General features: G+C 36.9%; 1 protein-coding gene across 6 annotated transcripts in view; it reads right to left on the bottom strand.

Annotated features, from left to right (window-relative positions):
- Positions 1–15,012, bottom strand: part of LOC124802933 (E3 ubiquitin-protein ligase HECTD1) — a 325,190-nt gene that overhangs the window by 267,088 nt on the left and 43,090 nt on the right. For all 6 annotated transcript variants that reach the window (XM_047264012.1, XM_047264018.1, XM_047264013.1 and 3 more), the window contains exons 7-11: positions 14,268–14,383; positions 14,032–14,090; positions 5,528–5,739; positions 3,809–3,925; positions 1,373–1,530 (exon numbers count right to left, since the gene is read on the bottom strand). In XM_047264012.1, the coding sequence (XP_047119968.1) occupies positions 1,373–1,530; positions 3,809–3,925; positions 5,528–5,739; positions 14,032–14,090; positions 14,268–14,383 (662 nt within the window). The remainder of the gene's footprint in view (positions 1–1,372; positions 1,531–3,808; positions 3,926–5,527; positions 5,740–14,031; positions 14,091–14,267; positions 14,384–15,012) is intronic.

Raw genomic sequence — 15,012 nt, 5'->3', positions numbered from 1 at the left:
TGACAGACAGTCAAGTGAATTATGTTCTTGTATTTTCTTTTCCTTTCTAAATATTAGGCAAAACTGTGAACATGGAGGATGGTGATCAGTATACATTTTTCCCAATCAGTGAAATTCACCAAATTTCTCTTCTATGTGTTCCATAAAAAATAATGGTTTTGTTGCCATAAAAGTATTTCCTCCTGTAATACTATATGTCAAGTAGTGACTAAACTGTTTCACTTCCAGTCTGGCTTGTCCCTCCTCCACCTGGGAGTCAGGGTAGGAAAAGCAGTAGCACTGAAATATCCAGACCTATCTGCTGAGAGAACCAAATCAGAATGGCCATTGCATTGATTCAATTTGATATATTTAAAACCAAATCAGAATGGCCATTGCATGGATTCAATTCGATATATTTAATGTGAAAAACATCCACCTTAATGACATCAAATCCAATTGAGGGTGCCACCTAGCCACACAAAAGGTCATTTGGCATGATGGCCATTGCTGGGAGTCCTGATGCCCCAGGAAGATGGGCATTTACTGTGGCATGCATGGGTAACTACTAGCTCATGGATCAGAAGCGTGATGCCCATTCTGTTAAGAGCTCTACCAAAAGGGTACCTAATGATCCCACAACATTGGATTGGCTATCACACTGGCTTAAGTTCATATACAAGTCTATGCAATTACTGCGCACAAAGGATCATTAACACTGTAGGCTGTTTTTAAGGCATTCTTCCCCAGTTGATCCAAACTACGGGAGGGGGGATACTGAAAATTGAAATCAAACCCAGGGGCAGACAAAAATTATTTCAACTGAAAAGTGGTGTAACTGAAATAAGAAAACAACAAAAGACAGCAGAACCTTCTAAAATAGTCAAATCAACATCAAAGGGCTGCCACTGCGAGGAAAAAAGAAAAGATGGGAGACTGCAGGACAAGAAAGCAAGTAAATGCTGCAATAGCTCGAGACCTTGTGCTCACCACATGCGTACTTATGAACGAGCAGTGAGCCTTTGTAGCGTCTACAAAAAGGGAGAACTGGTTGATGCGCTTGACACCGAAACAGGGTTTTATGGATCCAATGAAGAGCTGGAGGTCAGGGTACAAGAAGGTAGCAAGCTCGGCTGAATAAGACCACATGAAGTGGATAAGAAAGAAGGTACTGAGGCCACCAAGGAATAAGCAAAACATGTCTTGGCCCTGGGTCCAAACTGTGAAGATACCAGGGAACATGAAACAGACAAGGGCCTCCGGATTGATCTCTGATGGCTAGGGTGATTCCTCTAGATAGCTCATAAAGAGGTGGGCTTATTTATGTTCAAGAACACTGTTTATCTTCAAAAAGGACAATATAAACTAGTAACAAGTTTTTAATACAACTTGCCTCACGATGGCCTTCATCGGACCTTTCACGAGCCTTGTCCAGAGGAGTCTTCCCATCTTCATCACGCAAATCAGGATTTGCACCATGGCGCAGAAGTACTTTAGCAATAGCTGGTCGTCCGAAACAGGCAGCATAATGTAGGGAAGATGAGCGTTGACCTGTAAACACAATGGGGTTTTGTTTGTAAGCCAATTTAACATTTCAAATTTTTATGAAAAACTAATATAATTTATGGATCACTAGAAGAATAAGTAATGGGCAAGTAATTAGACTATTAGAGGGCCAAAGGAAATTAAATCTTATTGAATGTGTACTGTCTCAAAAAGTGAAGAGAGAAACTGGTAGAAGCAAAGGTAGAAATCTGATAGTAATAGTGATCCATGTAACACTTTTATTTAATAGAATAATGATGCAGAACCCCCCCCCCCCTCTTGTGTGTGTGTGTGTGTGTGTGTGTGTGTGTGTGTGTGTGTGTGTGTGTGTGTGTGTGTGTGTGTGGGGGGGGGGGGGATGTGTTAATGTTGACCCAAACAAAAAGTTTTCAAAAACTGCGTCAAACTGTAATGGTGAAGTTGTGTCATAGGGAATGGGTTACAATAAACATGCAAAAAGAGCCGAGACAGTCTAAGACTAGTTGTTATTTTTATACATCTGAACTAGAATGGTTTAGATGGTACCATGTGTTATTTCGCAGGTTAATTAACATTAAATATGTATCAAATGTCGAGAACATTATGAATATGAGAAAGGTTGAATTCCGTGAATCTGACATAAGCAACGTGTTGCATTTCAATATTTGTAATTAAATTATACGATTTGCAACAGAAACAAGTGTGACACTCACTCGCAACAATTCACCTTATTCACGAAGCATCTATTCTGAGAGCTGAAGCTTATTCTCTGATTGTTGTTAACTTTGAAACGTGAAACTACCATTACAAAGTAAAGAAAATCAATGAATTAAAGCTCGGGTAGTTATAAAAGGTGTACCTCATGGTGTCAAGCCTAAAGGTTGATTTTATGTAGCTGTTCACCCTAATCTATCCGGTGCAAGCGTCTTTGTGTCCACCTAACTACTGAAACCTACATCCATTTGAAAAACTGCTTATGCAGTCCAACATTCATCTCCATTGACAATTTTTATTTCTCAGACTTTCCTCCCTAATCTTATTACAATTTTTTGATTGCTAGGGATGTATCCAATCAACTGATCCCTTCTTTAAGTCAAGCTGTGTCATTAATTCCTTTTCTCTCTGATCTCACTTACTGCATCTGCATTGATCACCTAATTTTTAGCATTCTCCTGCAGCACCACATTTCAGTTATGTACAAAGCTATACTCCGCACAAATACTGTCAGAAAAGATTTCCTAACACTTAAATTTAGTTTTCGTGTTAATGTACTCTCTCTCTCTCTCTCTCTCTCTCTCTCTCTCTCTCTCTCTCTCTCTGACCACCCTCCATTTGAAATTCTCAACAACCACTGGTTCTTTCAATTAATTGATCCCATATCCTTAATTTTATAACCAACTGTAATTTCTTCAGTTGTAACTTTCAGTCTTTAGTCAATAAATCGTGGTCAGAGTCCACATCTTCCCCTGCAAATATATTTCAGTTCAAAATTTTTTCTTACCATTATATAACCAATCCAAAATCTTCTGGTGTCTCCTGGTCCATTCCACATATACACCTCCTTCCATAATTCTTAGACCATGTTTGCAATGATTAGATTGTGCTCCAATAAAAATTATAGGAGATGAATTACCTTTTCATTCTTTTCCCCTTACCCATGTTCTCCTATTCGCCTTTCTCTTTATTTTGCTGCTGTTGAATTATGATACTCCACCATAAATTTTCATCTCCATTAAAAATATAAATTACCTATTACTTTTGTCTGATCATACATTCTTTCAAACTTTTCATTATCTGCATAGCAAGTATGTCCATATACTTCTGCTGGGGGTGTTGGTTTTGTGTGTCTCTTGGCTATAATAATGTTATGCTGTTCATAGAAGTCACTCATATTCCCAATTCCTTATACATTATTAAATTAAAATACTCATTTGTGGCTCTCCAAGATGAAGTATTTCATGAAATAAAATCCAAAAGTTGAGTTTTCCTCCTAGAAAAATATTCATCTTCATTCCCCATATTTTACACAAGATAGTTTTCATGTATGTAGGTTTCCACCTGGATAAGTATTCCAAAAATGTTCTGTACAAAAAGAAATCAGGTGTTGCATAGATATTGTGCGTGCAAAATTTTGTGCAGCCCAGCAATTACAATGGACATGAATTAGGGATATTTCAGTAGAACCCAAGATTTTCAGACACCTTACATGCTGGTGTAATAGGACAAAATCCCAATTCATTAATGTTTTTCTAAAGTTTACATTTATTTAGATGTGATGCATATGAACAGAAACCTATGTGCATACCTTTATTAACATCAGCTCCTCTCTCACACAGGAACTCTACCATCTCCTGTGTGCCAAAAGCAGATGCCCAATTCAGTAAGGTCTGTCCAACATCATCCATGAAGTTCACTTCAATACCTGCAGACAAAAATATTTTCATTTAGGAGTTAATTTTGTACTTTACAGTACTACCCAGGCAACCATAACAATTATTTTAAGTGACTGGCAACATCCTGAATTCACCATTTGCGTTTCTTGGCTGTTTAGTAAACAGTGTTGCTGGACTATGTTCACCAAGAAGGTGATCCGTCTTCAACTAAAGAGAGTGAATTCTTGCAAGTCCAGTGCAAATTGTGAATGTTCCACCCAAAATGTGTCAGTGTACAAATAACTTTTTTGCTCCTGATATACTTTCCATAATGCTTTGCAGAAATATTTGAATGCATGTATCGTATCATTAATTACATATTTTCAACCTTTGAACACAGATATATTTTGTAAAAGCACACTATTTCAAGCCCCACTGCAGCTGACAGTCTTTATTCTACACAGCTATAAATTATTTGAAATTTTATGTAGTCACTGCATATTATAAAACAAAACGAAACACACACACACACACACACACACACACACACACACACACACACACACGCGCGCGCGCGCGCGCGCGCGCGCTATTGTTTGCTTGAATATATTTCTAAATTTGCATGAATTTTATGCCAATATCCTGTTCTGAGACATGATGGGTAATCGGCATCTGCACTGAGTCCTTTCAACTTGTAGATGACCTTTTCCTTAATGTAACTGCAACTCATTGTACCCATGCCACCTTGTAAAAATGATATAACCTTAACAGTAATGTAGTGTTTGAAATGAGAAGTCATTTGAGATTAAAAAAAGATAATTATTCTGCCAATTACTTCATTTACAAAATCTTACAAATCATTTAACTTGTGGACAAACATACGTAAGACAAATGTATGTTCTTCGTCCCTTACATTCTGACGTGTTTACCTGCTTCCTGAAGATGTCTACCTGCAATGAACTACACCCTGAAAAGTTCTCGGCATTTCATCAGAACTTAACCTCTTATAAAGTGCAATTTTTCTCCAATGTTCATGTAGTTCATTTCTGTAAAAAGTTGGTGTGCTATAAGACAATGACTCAAAGTACACTCTCATACACTCAAATGTTTATAGCATTACCAAAACATGTACTTGAAAATAAAATTATAACAACAATGTGCTTAATTATTTACTTTAGTTCAGGATTTCTAATAACTTCAAAAAAAACCTAATCAAATGATGGAAAATCCAAGACGGCAATATTATGAACAGTAAAGATTGCCATTCACCATACAGAGGAGATGTTGAGTCGCAGACGGGGAAAGAAAGACCACTGTCTCTGGTCTGGCCTCAGTGCCCAGAGAGAGTGGCAATGCGTTTGTGTCTGTGACTCAACAACTCCACATGGTGAGTAGCAATCTCTCTTTTCTCATAACATTACTGTTAAAAAACCCACATTTAAATATACTGTTCAGCCATTAATTTTAATGCGGCTCCCAAAGGTAGGTTCAGTGGCCACATCTGATGCTTACTATTGTTAGAAAGTTGCAGTACTTTAAGCCAAAAGAAAAAACAATAACAACAACTTGTTTGCTACAAAAATTTTAAATCAAACCAGTACCGGCTAGTAATTTATAAAATAATAAGAAAGAAGTAATTATTTTTGTAATACCTCCACTATCAATGGCCTCAATAAGGGCATCAGTGTCCTTGGAGCGAATACAATCTATCAGTTGTCGGTGTGTCTTCTCTCCGGCACTGTCCATACGACGAAGCCGCGGTAGGAGTTGGCTGCCACCTGCACCAGAGCGTGCAAGAGCCTTACGACCCTCAAAAAGCAGCACCAGCAACAGATCCACAAGGCGCATTGAGTCCAAGGAACACCTGTAAATGTAAAGAAGTACTTAGTTCTGTGTCACAAAGCCGAGACTGTGGAATGTCAAATGTATTTATGACAACTTTCACACAATAGTGTCAATTAAGTTATAAAATTCAACAATGTGTACCCAAGCTTTTACATATTACCAGGAAATGGAAGTGCTATGTATAATGTATCATGTCTAAAAAATGCTCATGTGATTCTAAGAAACTTACGTCAGTTGCTTTCTACAGTCAATTCAAAATTATTTTAGCATCAACAGCTATGATGGATGTATTAGGGAGGAGGTCCACATGGGTGGCACAGACCCCATTGTGCCAATACCATGAGACCCATAGCCACAGCAAGCACCCAAAGTTGCCAAACTTTCACCCTATCACAATCCTTCCAGCCTGCACTTCACTTCTGCTACAGGTAGCCAGCTGCCCTGCTTGACTGTTGCGCCCTGTGACTTTGTTTTAGTTTTTACAATTGTAGGAGCTGGTATTTTATTTGTTCTTACTGTTATTTTCTGTGTAATGCTGAACAATGCCAGCAGGAGGTGCGTAAAAAGTTATGAGCAGTAAAGATCAACAACATTCTCCTGGCAAGGGGATTACCATAACAGGTCGGTCAATAAAAATGGTATGTGCATTACATGCCTACGCTGGGACTGAAAAACTTAATGATAGCCTACCCCTTTCCATTAACAAGGTAATAAAGGAAAATGCTGCAGCTTTGGGGAAAAAACCACTTACAAAGACTGACAAGGAAATACCTGAGAAAAAAAAGGAAGTTGGAGGAACAATGAAGCTTAAAACCCTAGATAAACATTGTATGGATAAGAAGCTTACGCATGTAGACTTCAGAATGAGATTTTCACTCCACAGAAGCACTGATAAACTTCTTGGCTGATTGAAACTGTGTGCCGAACTGTGACTTGAACTCAAGGTCTTTGCTTTTGCAGGCAAGTTCTCTGCTGTGGGTGAAGCACTTGCCCATAAAAGACAATGGTCCCAAATTCAAGTCATGTTCCAGCACACACTTTTAATCTGCCACTAAGTTTCAACACAGATTTTTCTGCAGAGGATGCGATTCATCTTCATGTTTATGATTATTACAGCAGAAAAGAACATCTGATACCACCAACTATTGGTCTCACTTAAGGAACCACAAATTTTTTAACTGCTAACAAGTCATTATTTACAGTTTAACACAACCTTGGCTTTCGCTATGCACATCCCTGTGGCTGTAAGCTGTTGATGGAAAGGGAGGACATAGCTGCATGGCAATTCCGATTTTAGGCAGATTCATAGTATGAGTATGAACGAAGTTGTGAGGCCCAATGAAACATGGATCAGCTCTTGCGGTAGTGGTATGTATAGAGCACTCAACACTGGTGATTAATGCTCAGTTCTGGTCAAGTTGTCAAGCAGGCCTGGACAGACAACAATGAAAAGGCTCTCTACAGCTGAAGCACTCACAAAAAATAAAAAAAGGAGTCAGAATGTTACCCCTGAAGACGAAGTAAGCAATCAAACACACAGACACACTGTCATAAAAAAAGCATAGCAGAATGAAGCTGTTTTGGAAAATTCAGTAAAGGAGAGGATTATTCCAATAAATAGCAACAGTGACAGTGACACTTAAAGCCTCTGTCACAGCAAGTAGGTTGATGACAACAAGCCATCACCACCATAGAAACAGAGCACAGGCAGATTCTGCTGCATGTTTGGAGTGCACATTTCACAACTGTGTAGCTACATATTAAAGCCTTATTAGCATCTCATTCCAAATGAAGTTTCTCTCAGATATTCAGTCTGTATCAAACAAAATAAATGATACTGTTTACAATATTATAGCTGTAATACTGAGGTTCTTTTTTTATACTGCTTTTGTTCTTTCTCCCAATAACAGTTGGTCTGTTTAAAACATTTTCCCACGGTGGTATATATGCATTTTTTTAATTATTTAAAATTTTTTTCTGTCTCAGAAATAAGTAGACCGACCATAAATATCAATACTAACGGGTGAATTACGAATCTAGCTATCTGTTTCTGGTAATGAAACCATATGAACAGTTGATTAGTATTTGACACACAAGCAGAACACTGTGCGTCGAAACTATCTCGTGTTACAAAATGTTGATCAAATTATAGTTTGGATTATGAAAATGTGATGTATTCTTAAGTATGCCCACAGTGATGTCTCTTTCCTCCTGTACAATCACACAAATATGGGAATACAACAGCATGCACAAAGATTTGTTGAGAAAATGCGTGTACCCGTGGGCACACTCGTATCCGCACACTGTGTCACTGAGAAAGCAGTCTGCTATGGATGTACCCCTTCTTTGCTTGTGAGCTCGTGCTGCATTTACTCTTGTAAAATGGCGACAGAAAAAGAAAATGCAGATGTGAGTGTTTGTATGAAAGTATTAAAATAATAGTAGCATGAGAAGTACAAAGTGACGACAACATTTAGTTCGCAAATTTTAGGCGGTGGTCACACTCAGATTTTAGATTTATGTATGGGAAACTGCAGCAATACGGCTGGCAATAAGATTTCATTATCTAATAACCGGCGACTTATGCTCCAGTTTGAACAATTTTTTGTATTTCAAAACAAAGTGTTTCCGTGATACTTCCTGAAACTTAGAATACTTTCAACATGTCATTTGTGTTTTATTTTATAAGAAAGGTGTTTACACAACTTTAATCATGATCGATTGTATGGTCGAACTCAACAAATTTTTGGAATTTCGTAGATGCCAGAATCCACTGGAAAGGAAGTCGTGTTTTCCATTTTTTTTTTTTTTTTTTTTTTTTTTTTTTTTTTTTTTTTTTTACACCAAATTCAGTGCTATTTTTGTGCTAAATTTAGTGCTATTTTTTGCAGAAATTCATATGCCAATTTCACTGTTTTTCTTCCTGTTATTTTGTTTTGCCAATTTCATTGTTGTTTATTTTGATGCTACTTTTTACACCAAATTCGATGACATTTTTTGCCAAATTCGATGACATTTTTTGCCAAATTCGATGACATTTTTTGCCAAATTCGATGACATTTTTTGCCAAATTCGATGACATTTTTTGCCAAATTCGATGACATTTTTTGCCAAATTCGATGACATTTTTTGCCAAATTCGATGACATTTTTTGCCAAATTCGATGACATTTTTTGCCAAATTCGATGACATTTTTTGCCAAATTCGATGACATTTTTTGCCAAATTCGATGACATTTTTTGCCAAATTCGATGACATTTTTTGCCAAATTCGATGACATTTTTTGCCAAATTCGATGACATTTTTTGCCAAATTCGATGACATTTTTTGCCAAATTCGATGACATTTTTTGCCAAATTCGATGACATTTTTTGCCAAATTCGATGACATTTTTTGCCAAATTCGATGACATTTTTTGCCAAATTCGATGACATTTTTTGCCAAATTCGATGACATTTTTTGCCAAATTCGATGACATTTTTTGCCAAATTCGATGACATTTTTTGCCAAATTCGATGACATTTTTTGCCAAATTCGATGACATTTTTTGCCAAATTCGATGACATTTTTTGCCAAATTCGATGACATATTCTTGAATCAGGCTTTAAGAGACACCATTGTGGAATCTGTGATGATACACCTGGTTGAAACAAGCGACAGTGAATCTGAAGACACGGAACCATAAGATCATCTATGTAAAAAGCTGACTTGATTTAAATGTATGTCTATTCATTTCAGTTATAGAGGACATACTGCGAATGTTTTTCCCTTATTGTAGATTTCTGATGAATTTATCACAAGTGGTGGCGATTAGTATACTCGATAGTAACTGTCAATTAAAATAAGATTGTCAATTCTGCATTAATTAACAACAGTTTTTCCTAAAAACCTGTATTAAATGTCTTTACACTCACATATAATCTTACTACATTCGGTTTACTTGTACATCCGAAATTTAACTCCTTTTTTTCAAAGAAGGATTTACTGTCTGTTTTGTGGTAAGGGTAATGCAGTTCATAAAATGACAAAATGTTGTGGTGCTTCTGTATCGACTGTCTATATAAACAGTGCAGTAACATCAGAACAGTCCCAACACCTATTCTGATTCTCCGAGAAGAGCACAGAAATCTATGATATTTGACAACTTTTACAAAAAACTAGACCGTAGAATTGTATTTCTTTAGTACGACGGAGGATAGTATCCGACGGTAGAGAAATGCAGGGTAATGTCCATGATAAAATTGATTATTCTGGCCAGTTACTTCAATGCACTGTCTTCTCCACTCACTTGGGTTTTAATTCAGAAACTGCAATGATGGACGAAATTTGTGACACAAGACAGGGGCATTGCAGCAGTAAGAACGAGGTTTTTGTGTACCAAGCACAAGCTGAGAATAATAGAATTACAACAAATTTAAATAAAACTTGGGTTTCACAAAACCTTTTGAACAAGTATTTTGCTCAACTTCAGTGAAAATATTGGCTTCAAAATAACTACAATTAAAGGGTGTCTATGTGGACAACGAAAAAAATTCCCGGATTTTTCCCGGGTTTCCCGGGTAAAAATACACTTTCTCCCGGCGAAAATACACTTTTTCCGTGTTAAGTGACCGTATACTATTCCTTGGTACTGTAAAACTCATCAATCCTTTGAATGTTTATGGTTTTATATACCGAAGTAGAATTTCCCGGCACTTTAGAAAACGAAACTCAGGGGAAAAAAAAACACGTTTTGAAACACCTTTCATGTGCAGCAATACGTACCCTGCATATTTTCGTATTACGAAGGTGTAAATTCGAATTCCACCAAATACCGCATGTTACTTTCCGAACCATTGAAGTCGAGATTGCAATGCGCTTTTGCAAGCCACTCATGACTCATGCCACGTGATCTCGCCAGCTGATGACAGCATAGGACACGTGATGTAGTCAGCCAATAGCAAGATCACTCTTAAGTAGCGCGAAAACACAAATAAGAAAAGTTAATGGTTTAAATTAATATACATAGCATTCACATATAATATTGGTCTCCAAGTTTCATAAGCTGGAAGAGAAGCTAAGCTTCCACGTATAATGTTGATCTTTTCTGCGTGTGATACACTTTAATATACATCACACAAATAAACCAGTAAAATTTTTAATAATGACGTAAATGTATGATCTTCTGAGCTCAAAATTCTTCTAAATGGCCATCCTCAAAGAGCTGATTTTTAAATCAGAGTAAAACGCTTTGTTATTTAAGAAATTCATCATACATTCTCGCACATAGTAATAATAATAATAATAATAATAATAATAATAATAAAGATTTTATTGTCTTTAGGCCATTACAGCAATTGACAACGTCAAATGAAGTTACAGTTTATAATACAGTGTGATAAGGTATTGACTACTTAAATATTTTAGCTTATATTACAATCAATGTACAGTGGGTCATCTGTTAGATTACTGCATTTTACAGTTGAAGAATTCATTGATATCATAGAATGGGTGGGCAATAAACCATTCATGCAGTCTTTCTTTGAATGTATGTTCAGGAAGATCCTGTATGGCATGTGGCAGCTTATTAAATAGCTTGTGCCCTGTGACTTCATAGCTATTTATTGATTTTGATAGTCTGTGGTAAGGCGTGTATATGTGTTTGATGCTTCTTGTGTTGTAACAATGTACATTTTCTCTACGTTTCACATCTTGTAGGTTCTTCTTCGTAAAGATTAAGACATTGTATATATAGAGGTTTATTACAGTCATAATTTTTTGTTTAGTAAATAAGGGTTTGCAGTGAGCCTTATGTGAAGAATTTGTAATTATCCTAATGGCTTTCTTCTGCAATAATAGGATGTCATGTATATGACTACAGTTACCCCACAAGATAATGCCATAGGATATTATACTCTGGAAAAATGCAAAATAAGATGATCTGATGTATGTTTCAGGTACACAATTTCTGAGTTGTCTCAATAAATAAATTACTCTAGATAGTTTACTACTAATATAGTTTACATGTTGGCCCCAGGATAACTTTTCGTCTAAATAAACTCCCAGGAATTTAACAGAACTAGGGTCATCAGATAGTGGCTTGTCTCTTAGAGTGAAGATTATCTGCTGAGTTTTATTTTCATTTAGCAGGAAACTATTTGCTCTGAACCAATATGCTGCATGAGTGAGTGTATTTTCAGCACAGGTTTTAAGATCATTAAGACTGTTACTGCTATGGAGAAAAGTCGTATCATCTGCATACAATACAGTGGTGGATCTAATAAACGAGGGGAGGTCATTGATCATTATCAGAAACAGGAAGGGCCCCAGTACAGATCCCTGAGGCACACCTACTCTAACATTTTCTATGTTTGACATTTCCTTACCAACACAAACTACCTGTTTACGGTTGTTGAGATAAGCTTTTAATAGTCTGAGACTGTTTTCTTTGATGCCGTAGAATTCTAGTTTCTCTAGTAGTGGCATGTGCTCAACACAGTCGAAGGCTTTGCTTAGGTCACAGAATGAGACCTGAGCAAAGCCTTTGTTTTCAAAAACTTTGAGGATGTAACTGACTACCGTGTTGATTGCATCAATGGTCGACAGATTCTTCCTAAACCCGTGTTGTGTAGCATTAATTATTCCTAGATTCTCAAAGTGAGATGATAATTGTTGGTACATGATGCATTCTATTACCTTGGAGAATGTGGGTACTATTGAAATAGGCCTGTAGCTAGATGGAGAGTCTATCTCCCTTTTTGTATACTGGGACGATCCTAGACAGTTTTAACTCATCAGGAAAATATCCCTCAAGTAAACACTTGTTTATACAATGGGTTAAGGGGTAGAGAATGCAGTCACACACTTTTTTTAGCAGGTTGGATGATATGCCATATATATCTAAGCTATCAGATGATTTCAGTTGTTTTATGACCCCTTGTACATTTCATATTGCGTAAAAGGAAATTTGCTTTTAATGTATGTAACGCTTTTCAAACGACCGTTCGCAATATATTCCCGCTACCTGTTATAAATACCGTAGTTTCGTTTCAGCAGTTGCAAGAGAGAGCCAGATAAAAGTCATCATCGCGCGATGACGCAGGAAGACCATATGTTCGTGCGTGTATAACATTAAGAGATCTTACATTAGGTCATAAAAGAAACAAGACATCAAAGGATACTTAGGAGCATCGGAATTTCGTGAACCATACTAAAATGCATAATTCGGCTTAAAGTGCACATTCGTATGTCCAGATTCAGATATAAATTTTCTTGGAGTACCATTATTGTATTATGTTTGGTTCTTTATTATGGCATAATATCATACGAGCACATGTAATCAGCGAACAGTTGAAACCAGCCAACAGTCTGAAATTAAACAGTTCGTTTCAAATAAACTGACTGCCTCAGCAGAAAGGATTAATAAAAGCCAAATCTCTTTAGCAAACCGACAAAAATAACTTCATTGTTCTGCAAGGCGATTAATGCTTGACTGTCAGAAAGGTGGAAATAAAATCTGAAACTAATGACATATTTTAGCCATCCATAATCATGCGAACGTATTTTAATTCATTTGATATATCCCGGTCACAAAAATCCGTTTTATCATTTAACGTGAGAGCAATAAACGAAGAGGAAACAACAAAATCACTGAACGTTAACACAGGTCACGTGGAGACGACCCTGAAGCAAGCAGCTACAAAATGATCCTTCCAATCCATGTACAGCTTCTAAAATTTTACAATATTTATGATGTTGTGAAGGGAAGTTGAATTTTGGCAGTAGGAAAGGATATCAGAAGATGAATGGTTGGACTCCAAGTTGTGGCAAACCTACACTGCACGAACTTTAAAAAGCAAGGAAGGATAAATTTTATTTGTCCAACCTAGACCTCAGAAACAGTAGGAATATGTTGTATGTATGACCGCTCTACTGACTGCCGAGGTTAAACATCTGAGGTGCTGCTTGATGAGTACTTTTTTTAGCTATCCAGTAACACTATACTTTCAAAATTTCATTATTTTCATTGAAATGAATTGTTGGACACTTAAGCAATGAATATTTCTTCACTGTTTAAAAACATTAACGTACGTACATTTTGGACAAACTGTGGCACGACATCAGCAGTTGGTTAAGCGTTCCAGAGTAGTTGCTACACCACCATTACACCGCTCTGTCTTTAGAAAAAAAAAAAAAAAACACTCACGAAACACAATGCTTTGAAGCAAAGGACTCTTCTTGTTCACCTACCCAGGCTTCATTCTTAATATCAACTACATGTTTCCTACCTTGGACTACTGATATAAACTTAAAATATGATATTTAATCTTACCTCTCGTCACCTTTCAATGCTTTTTCAATAGCGTCTGGTAGTTCTGACCTCAGAAGATCCTGAAACAGAGGTAAATACATTCTGTGTGAATGCTGTCAACAATCCTCCTTTTATTAACTACCAACAACTTCCTTAAAGCAACCAGTACATTTTTCAGTATTCTACCCCCTGAAAATTCTCTACGAAAAACACTCAAGCGAGTACAATTTGATAACATATTGATACGGAAAACTTACATGTGTGATGGTTGGAGATCCCCTACAGAGTGTAGAAAGAAGGCTTATAATAGTTGATACAGAGGCTGACGATTTGGTCTCGGGGGCAACAGTTGTAGCTGTTGTGCCAGATGTACCTAAACAAAAGCAATTACATAAAATAATTCTCTCTCTCTCTCTCTCTCTCACACACACACACACACACACACACACACACACACACACACACACACACACACACACACACTCCTCAGAGGTAAAGGTCTGTTCAGCTCGATTTACACTATTCTGACATAAAACCCTATTTGTAATACTCAAGACATCCCTCATTTCTGGAAGAGGGTGTCATCCTGCTGCAGCCCATGGCCAAACTATGCAGTGTTAAATGGAAATTTACCTATGTCACACTCCCTAACTTGCCCATGGGCCAAGACTGGCATTCCTTTTCTTCAAATAATGTTCAAATGTTATTAATCTGGTCTTGATGACAAAATTGCAAAAATTTGACTTGGATCCGCATAACACTCAGATTCAGATATACTGTCAGCAAAATTTTTGTAGAATGAAGTCCACCTATTCTGAATAATATTCTCTTCTTGGAGGAGGGAATAATGACAACATAAAATTTTCTCCACAATTAAAATTAATCTGCTCCACTGCACTTATAGTGATAATTGCATACAGTCTTGTAATGAAATTGTCAAAGTATAAATAATGTGAATCCCAAGAATACAACCAAGGAAAGCAATGAACCAAACACGGCCCA

This window comes from Schistocerca piceifrons, chromosome 6, assembly GCF_021461385.2.
Source record: "Schistocerca piceifrons isolate TAMUIC-IGC-003096 chromosome 6, iqSchPice1.1, whole genome shotgun sequence".
Lineage (NCBI taxonomy): Eukaryota > Metazoa > Arthropoda > Insecta > Orthoptera > Acrididae > Schistocerca > Schistocerca piceifrons.
This window is presented reverse-complemented; position numbering and strand designations above follow the sequence as displayed.